Consider the following 24,113-nt stretch of genomic DNA (forward strand, 5'->3'; position numbering starts at 1 on the left):
TACAATCAGCAGATACTTTATAGAGATTATCTTTTTTTTTTTGCATTTTACAATTCATGGACATGCATCCTTTCATCCTAAAACACTGAAAAACACACTAATGATAAAACAGATCACATCCTAAAATCAGATGAATAAATGAAAAGCAAATGATTTTTATAGTATTTACATTTTTTTTAAAATTTTAATTCAACTCTAAAATGAAGTTTAATGAATGAAAAGGAGGATGAAGAGGGTGCTCTGCAGCACCAAGCCTCAAACAGAAGATGAAGTCAACTTCAAGCTTAAATATTGGGTAGTTTTCTGCTGAAAGCTCACACCCTTCATTCCCACTGGTGATCAGTAAAAGCCATTCAAAACTGCTAAGACTATTCCATTAGTCAAACATGGAAGAAAAGCAAAAAGGAAACAATAAATTAAACAATCTCTGGCTGTGAAATGGGATTTCTTCGGGTTTTCAAACCAAACGTGATGGTTTTTACCTTTCTGCAGACGGTCAGAGGAGGAGCTGCTCCTTCTGGACCGCTGCCGTCAGCCTGATTGTCACCGTGAGAACAGAACGTGTGCAGGTTGGCAAACCCGCTCGGCGTCACGGGTTCAAACCCAGAGAAATGAGAAGGAAGACCTTGAGAAGCGCATTTTTTCGCACTGAAGAAGATTAAGGCACACCAGACGACGCAGCAGCGCCTGCTGTTCTGGGCACGACGGTGGAGCCCGGTTCCGGAGCGCGTCACGGACCCGAGCGGGTCACGGCCGGGACCGAACCCTCCAAGAGTTTGGCATCCGAGACACAAGGCCAAATGAAGGGAAGGTTGTGTGTTTGTAAACGGTAAGAGCAGGCGCCATTCCACGCCTGTGATGCTCCAAAAATGAAATGCACTGATGAAAACAATCGAATCAACCGCGCTCAGTCTCTCTTCATACCAAACGGTGGGGGAGGAGCCGAAAGCCACGCCCCCGTCTCTCCTGGTCAAACACTCTCCACACGCTTCTCTCATTCATTTACTGGGTGTGGCGCCCTCCTTCTTTCCTGCTTTGCCGTCGGCCTTCTTCCTGTTGGCGGGCGGCGCGGCGGCCTTTTTCTGCGCGCTGTCGTTGGGCGTGGTCTGTGGCGCGGCGGAAGCGGGCTGAGGCGGCGTGATGGAGGATTTGTTGGCCTGCGCTGCCTTTGAGGTAGTGTTGGAAGGATGTCGCCGGCGCCTTCCGTCCTCCCCGGCCGAGGGGCGCCTCCTCCTGCCCCCCTCGTCCCCCATCGGCGGCTGAAAGCACAGAAACGTTTAGGTCCAAAGCACACGGAACCGAGTCCACAAACTGGATTCTCCAGTGATGTGCTGTCATTCAGCCGCTCTCACCTCCACCCTGAAGTCCTCCAGGTTTCTGAACTTGCAGAGATGCTCCTGCAGTTTTGGGTCGATGGGCTGGTTCTTCATCTTTGAATATTTCAGGAAGGCCCAGAACTTCTCCAGCCCGTACAGCTGACCTGCAGAGTTCAGAAACCCACATTTCATCTGGGTGGACATTCCTGTGGTTTGAACATCAGAGGCTGATTCTCATCTGAAAACAGAAAGGATGTTTGGGGCAGTCCTGCAGGACGGGTCGTGTCAGAACCTCTGTCAGCGACACAAAAGCTTTCCGATTTCTCTGAAAAGCAGAAATTATTCGGCCTCAGTCTGTGAGCGAGACGCACGTCTGTCTTCACATAAGCGGCGTGGCAGACCGCAGATTTCAGTCGCTGTGACATCTTTACGGCCTTCAGTCAACCAGGTTACCGCGGAAACGGCTGAATCTTCATTACACAAGCCTACCTGACAGGTTAAGTCTAGTAGTCCTTCCATCAGGTCCCAACAAGTCCATAAAGACTGTGGGAAACAGTGAGTTTTTTTCACAACGCTGACTCTGTGAAACAGCTCCAAATCCCAAAAAAAACAAATCCAAACCTAAAAAAGCTATTAAAAAATTCAAACTAAAAACTAGAAGCTGTGTTCCCAGAAGAAAACGCGGGTTGAATGCTGTACTGCTGAATGAAAATGACACTTAAAAGGTAAAATTGGCAAAAAATGAATACAGAAATGATCAAAGTTGAACATAAATAAACTGAAAACCGCTTTATATAAAAAAAGGTATGTTTTTGAAAAATGCCAGAGCCAGCCGGGTATCGAACCAGCGAGCTTCTGCACCGAGGATTCCCCGTGTATTTCAATGGAGGCAGAAATCCCGGAAAAGTTCAAGGATTTGAAGGACCAAAAGTCATAGCTGGAAAAAGCTGAAAGAGCCGAACATTTGAATAGTTGAAATAACTGAAACATTGTAGGAAGAGTTAAGCGCCAAAAAATTATACTAGAACAAAGAAAGAGAAACAGGAAAACCATGGTTGAAGGATTTTTATTCCATGGTCCGGGTGAATACTCGATTCTGATTGGCTGCTGGGTGTGCATTAAAACCTGATAACCGCATAGTGAAAAAAGAAGTTCCGGTCACCTAGCTTGAATGGTATGTATCACTGCGCCGGCTTTTTTAAAACAACCTTTTGCTTCATCATCTGGACAAAAACAAGCGGTTAGAGGTGAACTTTCTCTCTGAACTGATGCTTTATTCACCGTCCTTTCGCGTTGGACGGTTCAGGCTTCCACGGCGTGCGTTAAAAAGTAATAACGCACACTTCGTCGGCCATTAACCCTTACATAGCATTCATCCAATGAATAAATAACTAAATTCAAACTAAAAATAAATGAATAATTTAATCTAAACTCCCCAAAACTCCCTGTTCACTTAAGAATTGATTTCAAATCCTCCCATCAAGGCCATGCATCACCTCCCTCCTCCCTCCTCCTCTCACTGCCCTCCTGTTTCTCTGCTCCTCATCTCCGGACCTCCCAAACATCTGGATTCACTTCCTGTCTTTAAGTCAGAACTCGTCTGCTTAGAGCTGCTTTTCCTGTAAAATAGTTCTCATTATTTCAGTGTGAATTTTTCCAGTGAATGCTTTGGTGTTTTGAAATCCACCTTTTCAATGAAATGAATTCCTATCCTCAGAGTTCATCCCACAGACAGCTGCTCTGTTTGCTTTGTCTGCAGATGCTTTGTGCAGACGCTGCAGACATGCATGGTTTTTTTTTCTGCTTAAACATGTTTGAAACCTGCCCTGAAACTCCCTTCCAGCTGACTTTTCACAGAAACGAGACAAACTAAATTCCTTCCAAACCAAAAACAGCTCAGTCCTTTTTTATCTGAGACCTTTCTACATCTGATCACAAAAAAAAAGCAGGCAGAAAAGTCTGATAAGTTGATTTTCTTCTGTTAAAGGATCAGTTCTGACGGGTGACGGGACTTTCCTGCTGAAGAAGCTTCTGAACTTCTGGGAAAACTGTCCAGAAACAGAAACCAGCTCCTGACTTCAGGTGTTCTTCCAGGAAAGCTCAAAGGTTTTTAGGAAACAATCTGATATTCAAGTAGAAACGTCTTCCTAATGGCATCGGACTGAGATTTCCATCTAGCAACTGCTTCTGCTTCCACTCTGGTGTCTTCAACCCAAACCAGTTTGTAGTCCGGTCAGCCCTGAAGAGACGGAGGTTTTTACAACACGCCTCATGTTAGGGAGATGCTGCTGACAGGAAATGCATCCCTGGAAACACGACAACTTCCTGCTCTGCTCTCTGAAAACCTCCCACCTGAAACCTGGAATGGAGATGTTTCTCCTCACGCCTGAAGACCAGGCTCAGTGCTTCTGTGACCCCTAAAGCAGTCTGAGCCTACGGGGGACACGCCCTTCATGACGTTGGGGGTTTATCCGTGGCGCTCACTGACAGGAAGTCACCGTCCTCAGAGGCCGAGCTCGGCTGCCCTTTCTGCTCCTCCTTACCTTTCTCAAAGTCTTTCAGGGTCTCCTCCTGAAAGTCCTTGAAGAGATCCAACCGGAACCTCTTCTCCAAACCGTAGCTGTAGTATCGAAACAGACACTCCAGTCCATACCTGCAGGCAGTAAGCGCAGCATGAGAAACATCTGCACGCCGGGAGACACGCCCAGATGAAACCTGGAGCACGGTCGCAAAACTCAGCAGATCCTCAGCTGGATTGGATGTGGCGTTTTTAATTAGAGCGGTGCGTTCAAACCTCTGCAGGGCGTCCCGGCGGTGTTCACGCCAAAGACTGACTTCATGCTTCTGACAGCAGAACCGAACCAACCGGTCCACCGCTGTCTGGACTTGAACTGACATTGCACGGTTCCCGTGCGCTCGGCTGTTTGCATAAAACATTTCGGTCTCACATCAAACATATTTGGATTTAATGCAAAGTGGCTTTAAAACACGAACTCATGCATGAGTTTGAAGAGAAGCTGTCTGGAGCTGCATGCCCCACAACCCCCCCATACAGCCCAGATGCGATTAGCTGCTGTTTTGGAAAAGTTCTGGTTCAGGAGTGACTGAACACCAGACTAGAGAAAGCTGCCTAGAGAAGCTGACTACAGAAAACGCAGACGCAACGGAAAGAACCAAACGTGTTTCAGTCTGAAACGGTTTCTGCAACATCCACTCATGTGCAGAACCTTCCCACTGAGGAGGTCTGGACTCGGCTCAGAGTTCAGAGTTCAGATTTCAGAGAGGGACTTGTGGATCTGCGGGAGAGTTCAAGAAGAAAGACGGAGACACGCTGTTCTGCGATAAAAGAGCCACCTCTGTTTTCTAACACCAGTCAAACACGGAGGTGGAAGTAGGATGGTGTGGGGCTGCTTTGCAGCTTCAGAACATGCATGACCGAACCCTGAAGTCTGAAACTTGTAAAGAAAAACGCGCAGCTCAAGAGCACTGGGGGTTTGTAATCGGTTCTCCTTTTTTTTTTTTAAAGGGGCGGGGCCTAAACGCTGTCTGATGATGTGAATCGCCCGACGTGCGGGTCAGAGGGTTACACAGACGCCTGCGTTCATATATCCAGCAGGTTTCACGTCATAGACCCCCCCCAGCGTCATGTCGCGTCTCCTCACCTGTAGTTTTCTTTGGCGTCTTCCACCGCAAACTGTCTGAACTCCTCGTACATCTTCCGGTTGAAGTTGTCCCTGAGGAAGAAGGACCAGAACCTGAAGAGAGTGTTCATCTCCTGAGACTGGCCGATGCCCAACCGTTTCCTCTCTGGGGGGGGGGGGTTGAGAAAGCAAAAACTTCAGCATGTGAAGAACCGCCACACGTGTGTCTGAGTTCCCGTCGGTCTGCGTACCGTTCAGGCACCTCCGGCGGTACTTGTGGTAGCCCTGCTGGGTGAAGCCGTTGTCCCTCAGCATCTCGTGGGACGGGTGCCAGAACTTGGGCAGGGACTGGGGGGTGCAGCCGTAGCTTCCCGACAGCGGCGCGCCGTCCGATGGAGACGCGTTGGAGCTGCTGTGGGGTGGAGGTCAAAACACAACCCGAGTTAGCAGAGCTGCTCAGCGGCCAATCAGAGGGGAGCTACGGCGGCAGGAAGAAGAACTCTGGGGTTTAACTACAGAACCATAAAAAACATGTTCACGACCATAAGGCGCATTTAAAAGTCTTACATTTTCTCCAAAATGTACGGAGAGCCTCATAGTGTAAAGAGGACGTAGGAGAGGACAGCATGAGATGCGTGACAGAAGACACCCCCCCAAATAGCACTGAAGTGCAGGTAATTCGTGTACCTTAAACTGCAAGCTATCACACTTGGAGGCACATAGCGGAAGCAACCGTCCGCTAAGTGCGTTCATTTCTAACGATGCACAGGTTTGTTTTAGTAAGGAGCTTCATGGCAGGTTGGTTAGAAAACACTGACGGGCCCTCGAGGCCTGGAGTTTGAGACCTGTGCTCCAAAAGAACTGAGACTGGTTCTTTGGCTTAACCCGCTTTGGAGACTCTGAGGGCCTGAATGAGGGGGGAGCCTTTAATTTAGTTTTATTGTTTATTGCTTTTATCAATATGTTTACTTTTTCATTCTCTTTTTTATTTTCATTCATACATTCCTTTTCTACCGTTTTTGTCCCTTTCAGGGTCACGGGGTTGCCGGAGTCTATCCCAGCCACTTGTGGGCGAAGGCAGGGGGCACCCTGGACAGGCCGCCAGTCTGTCGCAGGGTAGAATGTCCACAATCACACATTCACACCTTGGGACAATTTAGGTTAACCAATTAACCAATGAAATTAACCAATGAAGCACGTTTTTGGATGGTGGGAGGAAGCCGGAGTCCCCATTGATGTTCTGTTTCAGGTCCCCCAGCCGGGACTTGAACCGGGGCCTTTTTGCTTTAAGGCAAGAGCGCTAACCACCTTAACCCCTTTTTTATTTTTCCAGTGCTTCCTGGGACCTCCCCCTCTGGGTCAGATGCTGTTCAGCCACTGCGGCTCTGGATGGGGACCTGCATCAGTGCTTAGCTGTGGTGGAGCGGTCCCCGCCTGTGATGCTGCATTTGGCTGGTCGTGCTCAGCCTATTTCTTATTTCTCAATTCTCATCGTCTTTCCCCATCAATTAGGGGGTGGGAGATGTGTAAGAAGTGGGGGGTTGTGTAGGTACGGGGACGGGGGCCCTATTTGTATTTGTATTTATTTTTTGTGCTCGTTTATTTTAATCTTCATGCTTGTTTTTATATAATTTATTTTGTTTTGTTTTAATGTAAAGCACTTTGTGTTATTCTTTTGTATGAAAAGTGCTTTATAAATAAAGTTTGATTGATTGAACCTCTGGAGAGAAGATCTTCTTCAGAGGACAGAGCGGGGACGGTTGGACACGTGTCGGCTTGCATGGCCTCTTGACGATGGCGGTTGCCCGGCTGTTCATTTGAGACACAGCAGATGAGGACTTTGATGGAGTTTTGGATGCTGATCGATGACTGGAAACATAAAAATCAATCCTAGCCAACTCCGTTTTGCTCCCGCTGCCTTCTTTGAAGCACACACTAGCGTGCATGATTTACCGGTATGTGTTAACGTTCCCGGTGCGCCTTATGTACGTGTCAAATACAGAAAAATCACCTTTACCTGAAACTGCGCCCTATGGTCGTGAAAATACGCTACATTTATGTTTGGATTAGAAAATAGATGTTTGGACTGGATCTTCATCCAAAGCCCTTTGTGGAACGGAACCTCCTTCCTCGTTGTGTTTTTATCCGTTTGAAATGAAAAGCTTATAAATAAATGTAAAGCAACATTTCTCTGCAGTAGAAGTGGGGATTCAGACATTTCTAATAGCATGAAAGGGTCAGACCTGATGGACGCCGAGCGCGGTCGATGTTCACGGGAATCCATCACCCAGCCGATGTGGGCCTCGTGGGGGGGGTTGGCGCTGTGGCGAGTCTTCTTCTTCCTGGGCGTCTGGAACGCACGGGCGCGGTTGGACGGTTAGGAACACAACAGTGAAGCGTTTGCAGATGTCGGGGCATAAATCACACCACAGACTGGGATTCCAGCTGGCGCTGCGGCACAGAACGTCGAGCGCCCTGCAGAACCGCGCAGACCAGAGGAGATCCCACACTAGACCCGCTGCATCGAGTCCCCCACAAAAACTAAAAAAAGCTCCTTGTTGTTACACGGAGCTCTAAAAAACGACGTCACCAATGCTGCTCCATCTCAGACTTTCTGCGGAAACGCTCACAGCATCAGCAGGACGCCAATCCATCCCATCATGCTCTTCTACAAACCCCGCCTCACCTGCTTATCCAGGCTGCTGCTCTCCTTCATCACGGGGTAGAAGCGGGGAGTCTTGTTGGGGTCTTGGCGTCCGGGGGTGCGGGGGGTTCTGGGGGTGCGGGGCTGGTGAGAGCTGGGCGACTCGGGCACCGAGGCGGGAAGAGAACGCGCCAGTTCTGCTCCGCTGTCAACTGGAAGCACGACAGTTTTAGAACAAGGTCCCGATCGTGCAGAGGGTTTCAGAGGGAAAAAAACGCTTTTTTGTCTTTTAAACAACACGGAAATTAAGCAAAATGTTATAAATAACGTAGCAATAAATAACTACTCAGCTATGTGTTGGTGAATGTGATACAATTGTCATTTTTTATGTAAACAGACTGAGTTTCCTGTTGAATCTAGATAATCCCATTTTAAACACAGACTTCCTACAACTTTCATCTCCAGAATGCTGACATCATTAAGATTTCTTGTTTTTCATGGTTTAGTCCAGTAGTTCAGTGGTAGTTCTGGTTGTGCTCTAATCTGTCGGTCATGTCAATCATCCATGGCGGTCTTCATTCCTGTTCATCTTCAGAAGTGTTTAGTTAATAAATCTTTACGTTTCTGCCTCTAAGCCCAGTTTCCTGCATTTTGGCTCCTGAATGAAAACGAATGATGCAGATTTTAAAGAAGGCAAATCTAATCAGAAAACGTTAAAGACATAAGTTTAGTGTCAGACTTGAACTCAGGAAGCTATGAACCCCCCATAAATGCTGTTCATTTATTTTGAAAATCCACCCGGTGTTTTATTTTGTACTTCCTGTCCCTGCAGCATCTGCTCTATTGGACTGATTTGCCGTTCAGACGTCTTGATAAAATAAAAGGTGACTCCTTGACTAATATGGAGTGTTTTTCTGAAATATACATGTGTTAATGTGTGTTTGTGTGTGTCTGTGTGTCTGTGAGCAGCAGTCATCTTCCTGCAGAACAGCGCAGACAGCTGCAGGCTGCAGCACACTTGCTGCACACATTCACCTGGCATGGGAAGGGGCGGGGCTTCCTGGCTCGAGTCCTCAGGCACTTTGGGTGTGAGCGTGTCAAACTCATCCTGGCTGATGATGTTCAGCTTCTTGAAGTTCTCCACGTCCTGCTGGAGACAGAAACGCGCAGAAGATTCAGAGGAGAACAACCGACCACAGCTGAAAACGCAGCAGCGCCACCACGTCTGTCCGTCTGGCGAGGACCAAAGGAATCAAATTTTTTTCCCTCCGTTTCTTTAGAGCTTCATCTGTGAGCAGAGCAGAGACGACGCTGTTTGCAGTGATAACACGCCTTCGTCACGCTGCCGGCTGGTGGGACACGCCGCAGCTGTGCGCCGCACTTTACACCGTACACGTCAGCCATGGAGGGAGCGCTACATGCAGGCGACCTTGGGGTGTGTGTGTGTGTGTGTGTGTGTGTGTTCAGGCGAGGATTTTCCCGTGTGTGGTCGTTTGGCCCACAACCTTTGACCCAGCCGTTTTCCCTCAACACCAACAAAGCTTCTCCTTTTGGCTCCGCTGTACTTTGGAGGTTAAAATAAGACATTTTTAAAGCATAATTTAACGAGCAGAACAATACGTGACGTAGTTCTGGATAAACGGTGAATATTTTGTACTTCCTGCACGAATCATCCACCAGAGAAAACCAGGATCTGCATCCACCACAATACAAAAGGGGTCTAAAAAGAATTCATTTCTTTAATATAAAAAATAAAAAGAGTAGGAAGCTGTGTTTGTGAGGAAAAGGATGAAAATCCTAAACTGTCAATCATGTGAAGGTGCTGGAAAGACAAAGGTTAGGATGTCCGGACCAGGTTTCTTTTGAATAATCTGCAGATACTGAATCCCGATCCGATACTTTTGTAAAATATCTTTTAAAAAAATTTAATAAACAGATCCAGGTTTTCCTTATTATTTAACGCTTAAACTATTTCTGTGAAGTAGCTTCAATAATCAAGTCAAAGCAGAAAAAAAGGTTAACTAATAATTACTATAAATGGGTGATATTCAGTAGTTTGGTGACTATTGATTCTTTTTGATCAGACGTGTTCATTTCTCCGTTAATCAGAACTTTCTTTTTAAATGGTTCCAGCATAAATTTGGTGATGAATTTTATAGACTAGCTCATATCAAAGTCATCATTTGTTTTGGTTGTTTTTGAGCGATTATAGATCTATGTCTTTCATCACTTTTCACAGAGTTTGCAATTTGCAGACGGTCCCTGGGCAGCCATCATTCTCATTTACACAAAATAAACAGCTACAACACAAAAACCTGGTCTTTTTGTTGTTGTTTGCGTCAAGACAAACCATTAGAGACACCCGCTGTCAGTTTAAAAGGTCTGAAACCTCGTGATCAGATCAGAACATCCCTTGTAAACGCTGCTTTCAAACACGTGAGAGTCCGACAAATCCTCGTCAGGTGACGTTTGAGGAAAAGTCCTCCTTAAAATCCCACGGGTTCCTTCACTGTCTACATCAAACACGGTACGGTGTTTGTGTCAACTCCCCGCTTCCTGTCCAACTATCCTAAGTTGGACAGGTCTTTGTATGAATGTATAACTGCTGATTGTGTTGTTTTGTGCATTATCCTGCCGTTTCAAATCAAAATCTGCTGACACACAAAACCAAACCAGCCAAAACTCCAGTCAAGGACAAAAGCGCTGCTTCATTTTCATGCTGTGGCCTGTTAAACCAGGACCGCCCCCTCAAAGCGGCGCTCCTCTGATTCCCTCTGCGTTACGCTGGAGCGTGAGAGTCGACCTGCTGCTGGGCGCTAAAGGTCAGCAGATAACCTTCAGTTCTCATTAGAGGACCTCTGTCTGACGCTTGGCCTCCGCTCGCTCACGCGTCCTGCAGCTGATCCAGCTGAGAACAAGAACCTCAACAAGCTGTGGGCGTCTCTGACGGCGTCAGGACGCTCACGTGGTCATCGGAGGCCAGAAAACATTTGAGCCAGACTCATATGCACGACTCTGACCTGACAGAAAGATTTTCGTTTGCGGCAAAAGAAACATCTGCGGAGCAGCATCGGTGAGGACAGCTTCAGGGAGGAGGACCCGGATGCAGACAAGATGGCGCCTGACATCCTCAGCCGGAAGAGGAAAATTATTCAACTTATCCCGACCCAAAGCTGTTCAGAACTGTAGATAAACTTGTATTGAAGCCTAAAACAGGAAACACCCCAACTGTCAGGGTCACTGGGTAAAATCAAGGTTTTTTTGAGCAATACGGGAGAACCTCGGGACCCCCGGTTCTGGTCCAGACTTTCGGTGCTGGAAGTTGATGTCTGCACCCAGGTCCTTCGCTGGAGAGTGACCCACCAACCGGGAAGAGGCCGAATCCTTTTTCTTTTCCGGTTCTGGGTCATGGGACGGACACGTAAACGTTGATTTGACGATCATCTAGCGACCTAAAAGCTGATTATCTTCCTTCCAACCTTTCAAAACAGTCTTTGATTTAATGTAAATGATCCTCTCTGTATGAATGTCTTCCTGCTGCTTGTGTTGTTTTGTGCATTATTCTTGCTTTGATTGCTTGAAATAAACCATTTCAAATCAAATCAAAAACTGCACTAAGAGTGAAGGTTTGCTGGTCTGCAGTTCGTCTGCCTTTAGGGCCGTGTCACACAGCCACTACATACATGTTGTGCATGTTGATCGGATGGAAATGGGTCATACGTGAAAATGTACGTACAGACGTGAAAGTTTCACAGATGAATCAGGAATGAACCACCTTAAAGACCACAGAAGTACTAACAAACCACAGAAAGAACGCGTAGATCCACATAGAACATGAACTGTGCGTGATTATGGTGCTGAATGACGTAGACCACGCATGTATCATGAAAGACTGGCGTTTCATACTTAGAAAATGCATAAATCGTACGTAGCGGCTGCGTGACACGGCCTTCGGCAGCAGATTTTCCTGCCTGTGTTGCCGTCTGCGTCTCTCCAGTCCCTGTTGGCGTTGAACCGTCGGCACTGCACTGCATCTTTTTGACTGTTTTTAGAAGGGGCGGCGTGGTGGGGGAGGAGCCTAAACGATCTAAACGTATGGAAACCGTCACCTCACCTTGAAGCCCTCAGGGGGCTCCTCTCCCTTCCACAGGTCCTGCTCATAGTAGTAGAGGCCGTCGTTGATGGCTTTGGCGAGGTCCGCTGTGATCCTGGCCCGGGACTCATGGTTGCCGGTTCGGTCGCCGGCGGGGTGCTTCCGGACGTAGGGGGGAGTCTGGGTGACGATCAGGATCTTGTTGACGTCCTGGTCGTCCAGCTCGTAGTCGGAGTCCTCGTCCGACCAGTCCGTGAAGCGGTTCTTCCTGGGAGCCATCTGCTCCATTTCCTCGTCGAACATGAAGTCCAGCTCCTCCTGGTCGGGCACCGTCTGCGGCGGCGCCTGCGGGATGGGGGGAGGAGCCTTCCCGCCCCCCTGAACGACAAAGCAGACACAGAATGTGAGGCGGGAAGCACAGAAGACACGCGAGAGCTCCAAGCTCCCTGAACCGCCACAGACCGCGCATAAAGAGAGGAGAGGAAGAGGATGAGCGAGAGGAAGAAGTACTCAACTGCAGAGATGAGGCACTCTGGTTGGAGCAGTGAGGAGGGAGGAGGAGGAGGAGGAGGGGAGCCAGCAGCACATGCATGCTCCTCTGCATGCTGCTGGCCATGAGGAGGAGAGGATGAGCAGGAGGAGGACAGAAAGTCAACGACTCAGAGGAAAAGGAGCAAAGAGGCACTGATGAAGAGGATGAAACCCCTCCACTCTGCATGCCATGGAGGAGGGGGCGGAGCTCGGCCTAAACTTCGGGTCACATGACTACCTTTGCTTTCCCAGAAGGCTGTCGGTGGCGTTTCTCCACCTGGATCCAGGCGTCCGGGTCGGCCGTGAGGGCAGCGAGGGAGTCCTCTACGGCGGGGAGCGGCTCCTGGCGGGGCGAGCCGGACTCCGCCGAGTCCCGAGGCGCCTCCGGACGCAGAGGAGTTTCCTGCACAGGCGACGAGGCTGCAACACAAACACATCCGTGTTCTCAGACCCCTACGAACACAGCTTCACGCTTCCATCAGAGGTCAGAGGGCGCCTCCTGCTCTCATTAGAAGCACAGGCAAGACTCATTGAAAAGATGCGGGCCTGACATCACCATCTGATCCAAGATCTGATTCAAGATCCAAAGTGGTTCCGGTAAATATTCACTGACTGCAGAATCAAAACTCCCAAATCAATCCACCAAACTGAACAAAAACTCACAAGTAGACAAAATCTGACCCAAAAAAATAGATTCATCTCGATCTGCCTTTGTGAGGAAAGGCCACCTGGGTTTGGAATGAACCTCCCTGACAGGGACGGAGTTCAGCTTTCAGAGTCCAGCTCCTGGTTCTAGTGAGACGAGCGGCGGCGTCAGTCAGGCGCTTGTTGTTGTTGGATGTTTTTCTGTGGGGCGTGAGCAGCATTTTTCTGTGACGCGGCGCCGTGAGGGGAAGCAGCTTCTATGTTCAGATAGCAGCTATGAAGCCATGGAGGAGAATCGGACTGTTCTCCTGAATTCTAGAGTTTTCTTTTTCCCGTCAAGAATAATTGAAAAGAATACCATAATTGTTTCCTTAGACTAACACAGGACAGCAAGTCATCAAACGGAGTCACAGCGAGGCGGAAGTACGGCTGGAAGCTCGCCGTACCGGGAGTCTCTGAACGATGTCATGAACACAGACATGGAGACGGGATCAGCGAGGCTTTTGCAGAACTCTTCAGAATAAATGAACCTGATCTCTGAACATCATCCATGAATAATACAGGCCATGCCACCATGAGGCTGAAAGGATTTTGCGGGTGGCTCCTCCCACACGTGTCAGGCCAGTTTAAGAAGACATTTGGTGAGAAGGCAGCAGAACCGCTGACGGCAGGGAAACCCGTTTCTGTCGGTGCTGCGAGAGTCTGACTGACCGGAGCGGGCGGAGGCGAGGCTCTGTCGAGGAACGAACTCCGGACAGTTGAGGAGCTGGGAGAAGTCGGTGTGCGGAGAACCCACGAGGGGCGGGGCGGGGATGGGCCAACGCTCGGGCTCCTTTTTGCAGCGGATTTTGTCATCCAGCAGCTCCACCTCTGAGCTGCTCTTCACCGCCTGGAGGGAAAAACACGTCACTGGGAGGAAGCTGGAGCTGAGGAGAGGCGGACGGGCGAGGCCACGTTACCTCCATGATGAGGCTGATGTCCGTGGTCAGGGCCTGAACTCTGTGGAAGCTGGCGATGAGGGAGATGGGCAGGAAACCCTGCGCGTCCATCTTCCTGCGCAGGAAGAAGTCTCGCTCCAGGTTGTGAATGCTGAAGTAGTACTCGCTGGAAGAGGACAACAACACATTTGGAGATTAGATCAGGGACAATTCTGTCAATCTGACGGGAAACCTTCACCACAAGATGCCGACCGGCACTGAACAGACGAGCACGGATTTCCCTCCTTAAAGCCTCAGAGATCGAGTCGTCTTACTTCCTAGTAGGAAAATAAGCTGCAAAAATAACTTGTTTCATTAAAAATATCATTTTTTAGAGTGCCAAAGGTCATATATGATCTTATACATGTATGGATACGGTTTCCTCTGAAAGGCTAAAGAACAGCAGGATTTAGACCCGTTAGAGCAGGGGTCGGGAACCTATGGCTCTTTTGATGGTCACATCTGGCTCGCGGACAAATCTTTAATCATAAAATCTTTTTTTCATTAGACCAGTCCTTCTCGAGTGCAGTGTGTGAGTGTGTGTTTGGCTCCACGTCTGCATGTGAGCAGTCTTTCTGACATCTAAAGAACATTCAGACCTACGATCACGTTTAACGGATGGAAGTCTCAACGCCTGCATGAAGCTGAAACTCACCACGTATCACCCGGACTAGACCCTGATGATAAGCAAAACCACCAGAGTCACATTAATGCTAAGAAATACTCATCATTTATTAGCAACAGCATAACTTTGTTATTAAAAAGAATCCACAGACTTATTGTCCTTTAAAAGTGTTCAAATTACATCAAATGCACACATTCACTTGTATGTTTAGTTTTAAACATATTGTGGCAGACTGAGTTTAACTGGGCAGCTGTTGGAAGCGTTATAAATTCCGGAATTCATTGAACATATCATGCAGAGATAATGATTGGCCATCAGTTCTGTCGCTCAGCCTGTCGTTGGGGAGTTTGGACCAATGGGGTTCAGCTACGGGCCGAATAAGGGAAATGGGAGGGCGGGAGCCGTGGAATAAAAAGTTGGAAGAAGCTGTCGTCTCGGCGGGAGAGATTGAGGAGTAGCAGAACTTATTGTACGGCGTTTGCTGCGGTCTGCAGTAACCAGAATAAAGAACCTTAAAAGAGGTTAAGTCTCCGTGCCTCAGTGTGGAAAAGGGACGCTACATTATTGTATGGCTCTTTGGAAATTACATTTCAAAATATGTGGCGTTTATGGCTCTCTCAGCCAAAAAGGTTCCCGACCCCTGCGTTAGACCCTCAGCTAAGAAAACAGACGCAGACTGAACCCTAAAGCTCATCACAATAAAAGAAGAAGCTCCAGATCCACACGGCTCCTGCTTTCCCGCCTGTCACTCCAAGTCCCTGCAGCAGCGTGCACGCATGCCCATGCACTCACGCCCGTGCACTCACGCACACCCGCAGGCGGCGAGGAGCTGTTGTTTCCTGTGGAGTTAACGCCGGCTGAGCGGGCAGCCTGAAAGACCCCCCCCCCTTACAGGGTCTTCTCTGTCCTCCTCTTCCTCCCTGCTTTGTGTTTTGCGTTTTAGCAGTGCCAGCGCAGCCCTGCATGTGATTCATTGCATGTCCCCTCAGAAGCAGGCTAAATTTAGGAGCCCCCCCCCCACACACACACACCAGAGTCTGATCTTTAATCAGGCCGAGCTCTAAAGGAAGCAGAGGCACAGCGCCCCCTGCAGGCCAGACTCGGATCATCCTCACTCTGTAGGGGAGGGGGGAAGCTCTGACACCCCCAGCGTGACCCGCCGAGCTCCTGCTCAGCTTTCACACCCCACTGACCTCCTGAGCTGCTCCAGAGGAGCAAAGCCACCTCCGACCCCGCGGGTCAAACTTGTGCGTTTGGTAACGTGCTGCTCTACCGGCCGACGGTTAGGACCAAAGCATGGCAGGAAAAGTGCCGAGTCACGGTTAGGAGCACAGCTACCCGTCATTATTTGGTCACAAATGAAGGAGAATCTCATCCCGACAAACCGCTTCTAAGGAAAAACCTACATTTGCCGTTTGATGTACTCCTTCAGGAGCTTCTCGTCCACCGTGTACATCTGGACCTTGCTGCCGTCGTCGTAGTAGTAAACCATGTTGTTGGAGCCGAACTCTGCTGGGACCTGGGCGGAGCCATCCGAGGACGGGGCATCCGTGAAGGTCAGCGAGTATTCGTACCGACCTGCAGAGGGAGGGGGCCGGAGGAGACGTCAGGCCGGAGGGAGGAGGCGGCCCCTCCATGCTCACCTACAGGCATGTACCTCACAAAAAAAGGCCAACACAGCAAAAGTCAAACGTTCACCTCGTCCACGCCCTCGTCCTCGCCCGCGGCCTTTGCCCCGGCCTCGCAGTCCTCCTCGAACGCCGCCGCCTTCACCCCGGGTGCTGCCCGCGTCGTCGCTGTGGTCCCGCGGCTCGGCTCTCCAACCTGAAGATGAAGATCATCTTTAGCGGAGGACTCGTCCCTCCATCCGAGTGTGCGGCTGCTTAGTCGGAGGAAATCCGAACTCCAAACGGAGCAGCGTCTTAATCTGGAAAGGGTTTTCGGCGTGAAGCCATGCTGGAGGACGGCGCCGTCGGCACAGACGGCCGGCGAGCAAACAACAAACCGTATCAGGGCAAACAGCAAAGCCAGCGAGCCAAGAAGAGGAGGGGCGGCGGCGAGCACTTACTCAGGCTGCCATCATGCGCTGTGGAGTTCCTGAGCGTTCGATTGGATGACGCAGGGTCGGGCGCGTCGACGGCGGTCTCAGAGTGCGCCGGCCCCCCCCTGGGCGTCTTGTCAGCGTCTTCCCGGGAGCCTTCGTCCAGCGGCAGACAAACCCACTTACGTTTGTGACCTGGTCGTGATCCGGAGACAAAGCTTTGGTCCAAAAACATCAAACATCCCAGCTTCAATAAAGTTCTTTCAAAAGAGTGCGGTGCGGGCGCCTTGAGTGGCTGCAAGGATGACAGGAAAGCCCCCGGAACGTCGTCCTGAACAGTTTCTACCTCCACGTGTCTACAAACTCCTGCGATTAACACGGACGTTAGCCGCCACAGGCCTGGCTCTGTGGACGCTCTGGAGGGGAGGTCAATTCTGCAAATAGCGCGGGCTGGATGGAAGCGTTGGAGCATGCGCCGCATCAGCAAAAAAATAATAATAATAAAAATCACCCACTGCTTCTGCACGCCCACCGAGGAGACCGGTTAGTAAAGTGAGGAGCCAAAAGGCGCGTCGCCACATTCAGGCGGGTTCTGAGGAGGGTCTGCCGCCTCAGACGCCAGCGACAATCATGCAGCCGCCTCCATGCGTCCAGAAGAAGGAAAGAAGTTCTCCTCACCCTCACCTCCTCTCTTCTTCGGGCTGCTGCTCCTGGCGTCCTGTCCCGCCTTGGACTCCTGGTCTTTGGACCGCTCCCCGGGCCGGGCCTCCTGGTTCTCCTTGCTCTCGCATCCGTCATGGCTGCTCTCGGATTTCCGCTCACGCCGCCGGTCCTTTTCCCTGCGGGGGGGCGGCTTCTTCCCGTTGTTGCTGGGGACGCTCTGCTGCTGCTCAAAGGACACGAAGAAGTGACAGATTTGGACTCTTCATCGTGGTCGTCACACGACCACAGCTCCCACTTTGATGATCGTGTTCATTGGAGTTATTAGACAATAGAAACACATTTTTCTGCATAACTGAGCCAAAAACAAGAATCTCATAGATTTCCAAGTATCTGAATACTCGGATACTCGCAGTCTGCTTCAGTACAGATATTTGCGACGACAAGACCAAAATCACACTTGAGGTCATGTCAGTAAAGCTCTAAAATCTCAGAATAATGTTGGACTTGAAGTCCATAAACTAAAAAAAACCAGAATGTTAAATAGACTTCAAAGTAAAATGTTGGTGAAGGTTCTGATTTTCAAAGTAAAACTACCAAGTATGTTTGTGAAGGAAAAAAGGAGTCCAGTTCTGAAAAAGCAGTTTTACTTTAAATATGGTCGACCGTATGAATAAACCATACAATGAATATAAATGTGAGCATATCATGAGAATCTTGAGATCCCTGAAGATGAAAACAGGTCAGTTCATGAAACATGTCTGTTGTCAGACCTGAAAACTGTCTGGTAATCACAGACGATGGAAGGAACACGGGTGAATGCTGGGATTTTCACTCCAAAGAAGTTTCATTTGTTCTCCAAGTAGAGACTAACGTCTGACTGCAGGTCTCCACACTAAGCTTCAAGCATGGTGGCGGGGGTGTTATGGTTGTTTTTTTTTATCTCATTCCTGAGATTTTCAGTTAATTTCTGACATAATCTAATTCGCAAAAAGCTCCATCTTTGGATTCTTCCTCAGGATATTCAGTTTTTAGACTCTTTTCTACTTTTAGGTTCTATTGTCCCGAACGCTGTGGTACCGCAAAGTTTTGACTGTTACACTGACGACCGACCCAACGGGTTCCTTTCCCGTCTTCAGATCCAAGGTCGGGTTAAAGGTCATCCGGCCCGGCAGCGTCATACCTCTTTGGCCAGCTCTCCAGGTGTGGGCCAGTTCGTGATGTCGCTGAAGTCACCGGACTGTGGAAAAACGAGAAGAAAAAAAAAACGGGATCAGGAAGTTCTGGATGGAGCCAACAGAGAGGGAGAGAGAACACCGCCTCCACGCTTTCCACAGGAAGGAGGAGATGACCCGTGACCATCTGCTTCATCTACCGGCTTTTCCTCCAACACCCAAGTCTGCAGAACAGCTACACTGAGAACCAAAGTTCTCTGATCACCGTCTCCAACCTCCATCTGTCCCACAGTTTCAACCAGGAAGTTCTTCTGCAGAACCTTTTCCAACACCTGATGAAGACGAAGGACGGTAGAGCCCTTCTCCGATCCTCTCCTGACCAAAATCATCTGAGGCTGAGCGCAGATCGCCTGAAGGTTTGCCGCGAGAGGAAGGCGTGAGGAACGGGTGAGGAACGCGGGACAAATGCAGGAACAACGCAAGGGACTAGTGAAGAGCGTCTGAGAGTCAATAGTGTGAAGAATACGTCAGGAACGTACAGAGTGCGTGACGCAGGTGTTCGTGACGCAGGTGTCCGGAGAACGCTCAGATCCAATCTTTACAGGAGCTTTTTCAGTTTGTGTTCCTCCAAACGTCTCGGTGTGACGTCGTGTCGCAGAGTGGAACAGGCTCCAGGAAAACTTCCATTATTATCAGAACCCACCTACAGAACCCGGATGTTTCCGTTTGAACGGTTTACTTTGATCTTAGGATCAAACAGACACTTCCTTCCTTCTGAACGTTATTTTCACGGTTCCTCTCTGACAAACCCCTGAGGAACGGCGGTGGAAAAGCAGCAGCTGTGAACAGATGTTGGCTTCCCAAAGTGCATAGCAGCACACAGGTTTCCATGACGACCGTTATCAGGACTTTGGAACATGTTTGGTTTTCAGCCAGAGACGTTCTGTTGAAAAACACCTCCTCTCCACCTGGAATGACTGACGTTTTGTGATGTTCTAGGCGCTTGTGGGGTTCTAGGCATTTGTGTGGTTCTAGAACTTTTTGAGGCTCTAGGCGCTTGTGGGGTTCTAAGCGTTTGTGGGGTTCTAAGCGTTTGTGTGGTTCTAGGCGCTTTGTGGGGATCTAGGCTTTTATGCCCCCCCCATGGTATGTTTGTGGACGTTGAGGACAGGAACCCAGGAGAACATGGAGGTCAGAGGGTGAAGGAGCATTACCTTACTGGTCTTCCTCACTCTGGGCTGTCTGGCTCGAACCACCTTCAGAGCGTTTTGCTGATCTGCAGAGACACCAGTGACACGTGAGAATGACAGCTTCACACGGGGGGGGGGGCATCCCAGCGCAGGAGGGTCTCTCAGCGCCCCCCCCCCCGCCTGGGAACGTGCATGGACCCAACCAGCCTAATGTTCTCCCCCCTCAGCCGGCAGCGGTTTGTGGCTGCGCCTCTGCAGGGTGGGAGGGGCCGCAGCAAGCTAGCGGTTCCTATCACTCAGCAGAGGACGGCTGCACTGATAAGGCCTCCGACTGCAGGGGGGTCTGCGCGTGCAGCCAGGGGTGGAGGTGGGGGGTATCGTACAGTAACCCTGTAAAACGATGCCCACGCCGGAGTCCAGCGCTTCAAATATAGAACCTGCTGCTGCTGCTCCCACACTTCTGACAGGGGGGTGGGGGGGAACTTTAGAACAGAAACTGCCTGTCAAAAGTGTTCTGATCAGCTGATCAATCTGCAGACATCAAACCCGCTCTAGAACGAGACTGGAACCAGAGCAGAACTACTTCCTGTTCTGGTTACAGAGCAGGAGCGCCGCTTCCATCCAAGCTCCCTAAAGAAAAGGTTCCTTAATGAAGGTTCCAGCTCAGACGAGGAGAACAACGACGTTCCTGGGTGTGTTGTTCTGCAGAGCGGGGAACCTTTGACCGGCCGCCTGCAGCTTCTACGTCACAGCTGGTTTCAAACCGCAGTTTTTCCTCTTGATGCAAAAACGCATCAAACCAGTACAGCTCTAAAACTGAGCAAAACCATGAGATTTTCCCCCAAAGCTGGAAATAGATTCAGGAGTCCAGCGGTTTAAATCTAGTTTACATCTGGGTTTGACATAGCTTAGATCTGGTTTGAAACTGGTTTAGATCAGATCCTGGTTCCGTCAGGCCAGCTGTCAGGGTTCACATCTGCATGAAGGATTTCTCAGACACTCCTGCTGCTTTGAAGATCTTTTAACGTGATCTGGTTCCGAACTGAACCGGTTTCGGTTCCAGCTCCTGTTCAGACACCAGAACCTCCTGTAGGTTCTGGATCAGACCCTGTACCGGCTCCTCTGACCCTGTACAGTAACTCCTAAGCAGGCCGTCAGCGCCTCCTGCCTCCCCAGGTGACAGGAGGAGCAGGCTGGGGGAGGACCTGCAGGCAGCCAGGCCATTGGACACGCGTGCGTGAGCGCGCGCCGAGCAGCTAGCTCGCCGTCCTGCCTGCCTTATCCCGGGCTTCGGACCCGCGGCGCTCGTCGGACACGGTTCCGAGCTCAGGCGCGGCTTCCCGGGTCGGTGTCCGGAGCGACCGGTGGTCGCGCGGGATCCGCGGGCCCGGTCGCCGCTGTCGGCTACAGGTAGCCGTTTGTCAGCGACACGTGCTTCTGAGGAGCGACCGACCGTTGCTCCCCCCGCCTTCCCTCCTGACTGACAGTTTATGCACTTTAACATTAAAACCCCAACGCGTGCCCCCGTAGAGTGTCCTCGAGGGGCAGCTGTCACAGGGCTCAGACCCCCCCAACCCCCAGCCCCGCGCTGTGCCCCAGCGGGCTTCACCTTTCTCCTGCGAGCCAGGGCTCGTGCTGCCGGGGACTGACACCCGCCCCGTGGTCCTCTTCGTCCACGGGTTGACTTTCGGTGGCGGAGCTTCGACAACTTTCGTCTTGACGGTCTCGGCGGCGGACTCGGCGCCGCTCCGTTCGTTCTCCTTATCGTTCTCCTTGCTCCTCTTGTCCGCCGGACTCCCCTCGCCTAGTCTGTGGGCATCTCCTCCTCCAAGCGTCGCCCCCGGCGCGTTCTGCCCCTCCGGGTCTCCGGGCGGCGGAGCCCCCTCCCGGTTATTTGGGTTCTCCTGCACCCCCACGCCGGAGCAGGCGGCTGTCAAACCCGAGTCAACCTGACCACGCTCGACCTCGGCGGACATCCTGCTAGTTCCCTGACCGCCCGCGGTGTCCGATCCAGTGTGGAGCTCCGCTCCTCGCGTTCTGGTCCCAGAGAAACGAGGGGAGAAACTCGGGGAGCGACCACCTCCACAACTCGAGGTAAACAGAATCTGGGCTGGACCTCCCCAGCCAGCTAGCCAAGTAGCTCCTGTTGCTAACTGTTAGCTAGCAAGGGAGCATGCAGGAGGCAGCGACCCCGACTAAAGGCGGTTTACCGTCACGATTCTCCCGTTCATTTCAGCAAAGAGTTACTTCAGGGAAAGCACAACGCCGCCGGTAACGCCAAACACGCGGAGCGGGCTCTCCCGGGACTTTCAGCAACTTAAAAACATGAAGCAAACTACAGCAGCGACCTCCTCCACGCTCGCTTCAACTCCACGCTTCAAGCAGGAGCTCGTCTGCCCCCATGCCGTAAACACAGAGTCTGCCGCCCCCAGCGGCAGCGCCGGGTACTGCACGCAGCACGCTTCACCTACAGGTGCAAGTCTGCTCCTTTAGCGGACGCAGGGGGTCTTCCATGGGGGGTTCCAACTTTGTCCCATGGGAGGGGGGGGGTCGAGCTTTCCTCCATGGGGGGCTCCAGCTTTCTTTCGTGGGGGGTTCCACATCTCTTCCATGGGGGTTTCAATGTATCTTCCATGAAAGAGATGTGGAGCCCCCCATGGAAGAAAGTTGGAAACCAGCTTTCTTCCATGGGGGTTACATCTTTCTTTGTCGGCGGGGTTCCACGTCTCTTCGATGGGGGGGGGGCCCAGCTCTCTTTCAGCTTTCTTCAATTTGGGGGGGGGTCCAGCTTTCTTTTGTGGGGGGTTCCAGCGCTCTTCCATAGGGAGTTTCAGCTTTCTTTTTTGGGGGTTACAGCTCTCTCCCATGGGGGCCTCCAGCTTTCTTTCATGGGGTGTTCCACGCCTATTCCATGGGAGGGGGGTCCAGCTTTCTTTCGTGGGGGTTCCAGCTTTCTCTAATAGGGGGTTCAACATCTCTTGGGGGTTTTAAAGTTTCTTCCATGGGGGGGGGGGGGGGGTTCCCAGCCCTTTTCCATGGGGGGTTCCAACTTTCTTCCATGGGGGTTCCACATCTCTTCCCTGGGGGGGTCTCAGGTCTCTTCCTAGGGGGTACTAGGTTTCTTATATAGGCGGTTCCAGCTGTCTTCAATGGGAGGCTTCAGTTTTCTTTTGTGGGGGGTCCAAGGTCTCTTACATGGGTGATCTAGCTCTCTTTTCATGGGGGGTTCCAGGTCTCTTCTATGTGGGTTCTAGCTTTCTTCCTTTGCGGGGGTTCCTGCTTCCTTCCATGGGGGGGGGGGGGGGGGGGGGGGGGGGTTCCAGCTATCTTCCATGAGAGGGTTCCATCTTTCTTCCATTGGGGGGGGGGTCCATCTTTCTTCCATTGGGGGGGTTCCATCTTTCTTCCATTTAAGCTGGAATGACAAGGAAGACAACAGAGCCATAACCTTCATCATTCATGTCTTAGCGTGTGACAAAGAAACAGAGAAGCTGTTTGAAAAGGTCAACACACTCCTGGAAATCTAGACAATAAGACAAATCCCAACAACAGAACAAAAGTTCTGCAGAAGTTCTGAGTTACAGTTGAGGTTCTCTGAAGTTGTGCTGACAACTGCTGTTGGACTTTTTTTGAAACCGCAGACAAACTGTTGAATTAATCCTTTAGAGTCACATTTAATGCCAACATTTCCAAAATAAAACGGCTTTACCTGCTGGTCTTCTGTTTCCTGAAATGATTTAATGAAGCATCTATCTTCTCCCTGTGTTTCATGTTTTTGACAGTGAGGGTTTAAAGAAAGAGAGAAATGTTTCTGCTTTTCTCTACATTGAAAACATCAACATCTGTGACAACAACCTGACCATCCTCAGTTTGTTTCACTTTAAATCCCAACAAGTGGTGTTCAGAAAGAACATGGATCCACGTGGAACTCCTAAATTACAAAGGAAAGGAAGCTGCTAAAATGTTTATTGTTTGTTTACATTTTTGGCAGACTTAGGACCAAAATTCTATGAAACGTTTAGTTAGTTGTTGTGATTCTTTGCTTGTTTCTCAGAAAAAGCTGAGTTAAAGAATTTTAGGATGGAGGCCTAATTGTTGTAATGCAGCGTCTGCAATAAACCGCGCTGAACATTATCTGATCAACCTTTGCGTGGCCTCGGTGACACTGGAGCCGTCCAGGAGTCATATTTTTAGATGCATTCGTCGGTGTGGAGGGGATCCTCTGCAGCGGGTGGAGGGCAGGTCCCATAATGACAAACCACCTCCACCAACCGAGTCTGCTGATGATCAGAGGAGGAGGATTTTGGAGGGTAGTGCCAGGCTCTGGGCGGGGGGGAGTCGACACCTGGTGGTCAGGAGCTGCACGTGGCAGACTTACAGGCCCTCAGTGGTCTTTCACCTACAGAGCTATCCATGACTCCACTCACTGCTGGTTATCAGGGGCAGGCGGGTCCAGGTTTTGACTGACAGAACACACCTGAGCCAGGTGCTCAGCGTTTAAAGTCCAGACGTTCTTTGAGATCCTGTCAGCGGTGACCAAATCCAATTAAAAAACAAACCTGTAATTGTTTCTGA

The 24,113-nt window shown here is 50.4% G+C and overlaps 2 protein-coding genes across 20 annotated transcripts in view; one reads left to right on the forward strand and one right to left on the reverse strand.

The window, feature by feature from the left end:
• Window positions 1-21,514, reverse strand: larp1b (La ribonucleoprotein 1B). Of its 19 annotated transcripts, none has more exons than XM_078940809.1 (20): window positions 21,148-21,514; window positions 19,563-19,624; window positions 18,357-18,413; window positions 17,198-17,399; window positions 16,541-16,708; window positions 16,171-16,296; window positions 15,879-16,050; window positions 13,830-13,974; window positions 13,582-13,759; window positions 12,464-12,645; window positions 12,210-12,299; window positions 11,716-12,072; window positions 8,637-8,748; window positions 7,644-7,813; window positions 7,201-7,307; window positions 5,209-5,369; window positions 4,979-5,123; window positions 3,860-3,969; window positions 1,353-1,480; window positions 1-1,259 (listed from the first exon to the last, which is right to left on the reverse strand). In XM_078940809.1, exons 1-20 carry the CDS (start codon window positions 21,512-21,514, stop codon window positions 999-1,001), a joined length of 3,300 nt encoding a protein of 1,099 aa, XP_078796935.1. In that variant the 3' UTR covers window positions 1-998. The 19 variants fall into 19 exon arrangements, with proteins under 19 accessions (XP_078796935.1, XP_023807520.1, XP_078796934.1 ...); XM_023951752.2 differs by having other exon boundaries at window positions 8,637-8,751; XM_078940808.1 differs by having other exon boundaries at window positions 5,209-5,366; window positions 17,192-17,399.
• The window catches only part of LOC105356975 (dr1-associated corepressor), a 6,698-nt gene continuing 4,091 nt past the window's right edge, over window positions 21,507-24,113 (forward strand). Inside the window, exon 1 of the mRNA XM_023951756.2 lies at window positions 21,507-21,632. The gene's annotated coding sequence lies outside the window, so the exon portion shown is untranslated. The remainder of the gene's footprint in view (window positions 21,633-24,113) is intronic.

This window comes from Oryzias latipes, chromosome 22, assembly GCF_053564925.1.
Source record: "Oryzias latipes strain Hd-rR chromosome 22, Olatipes_Hd-rR_3.1".
Lineage (NCBI taxonomy): Eukaryota > Metazoa > Chordata > Actinopteri > Beloniformes > Adrianichthyidae > Oryzias > Oryzias latipes.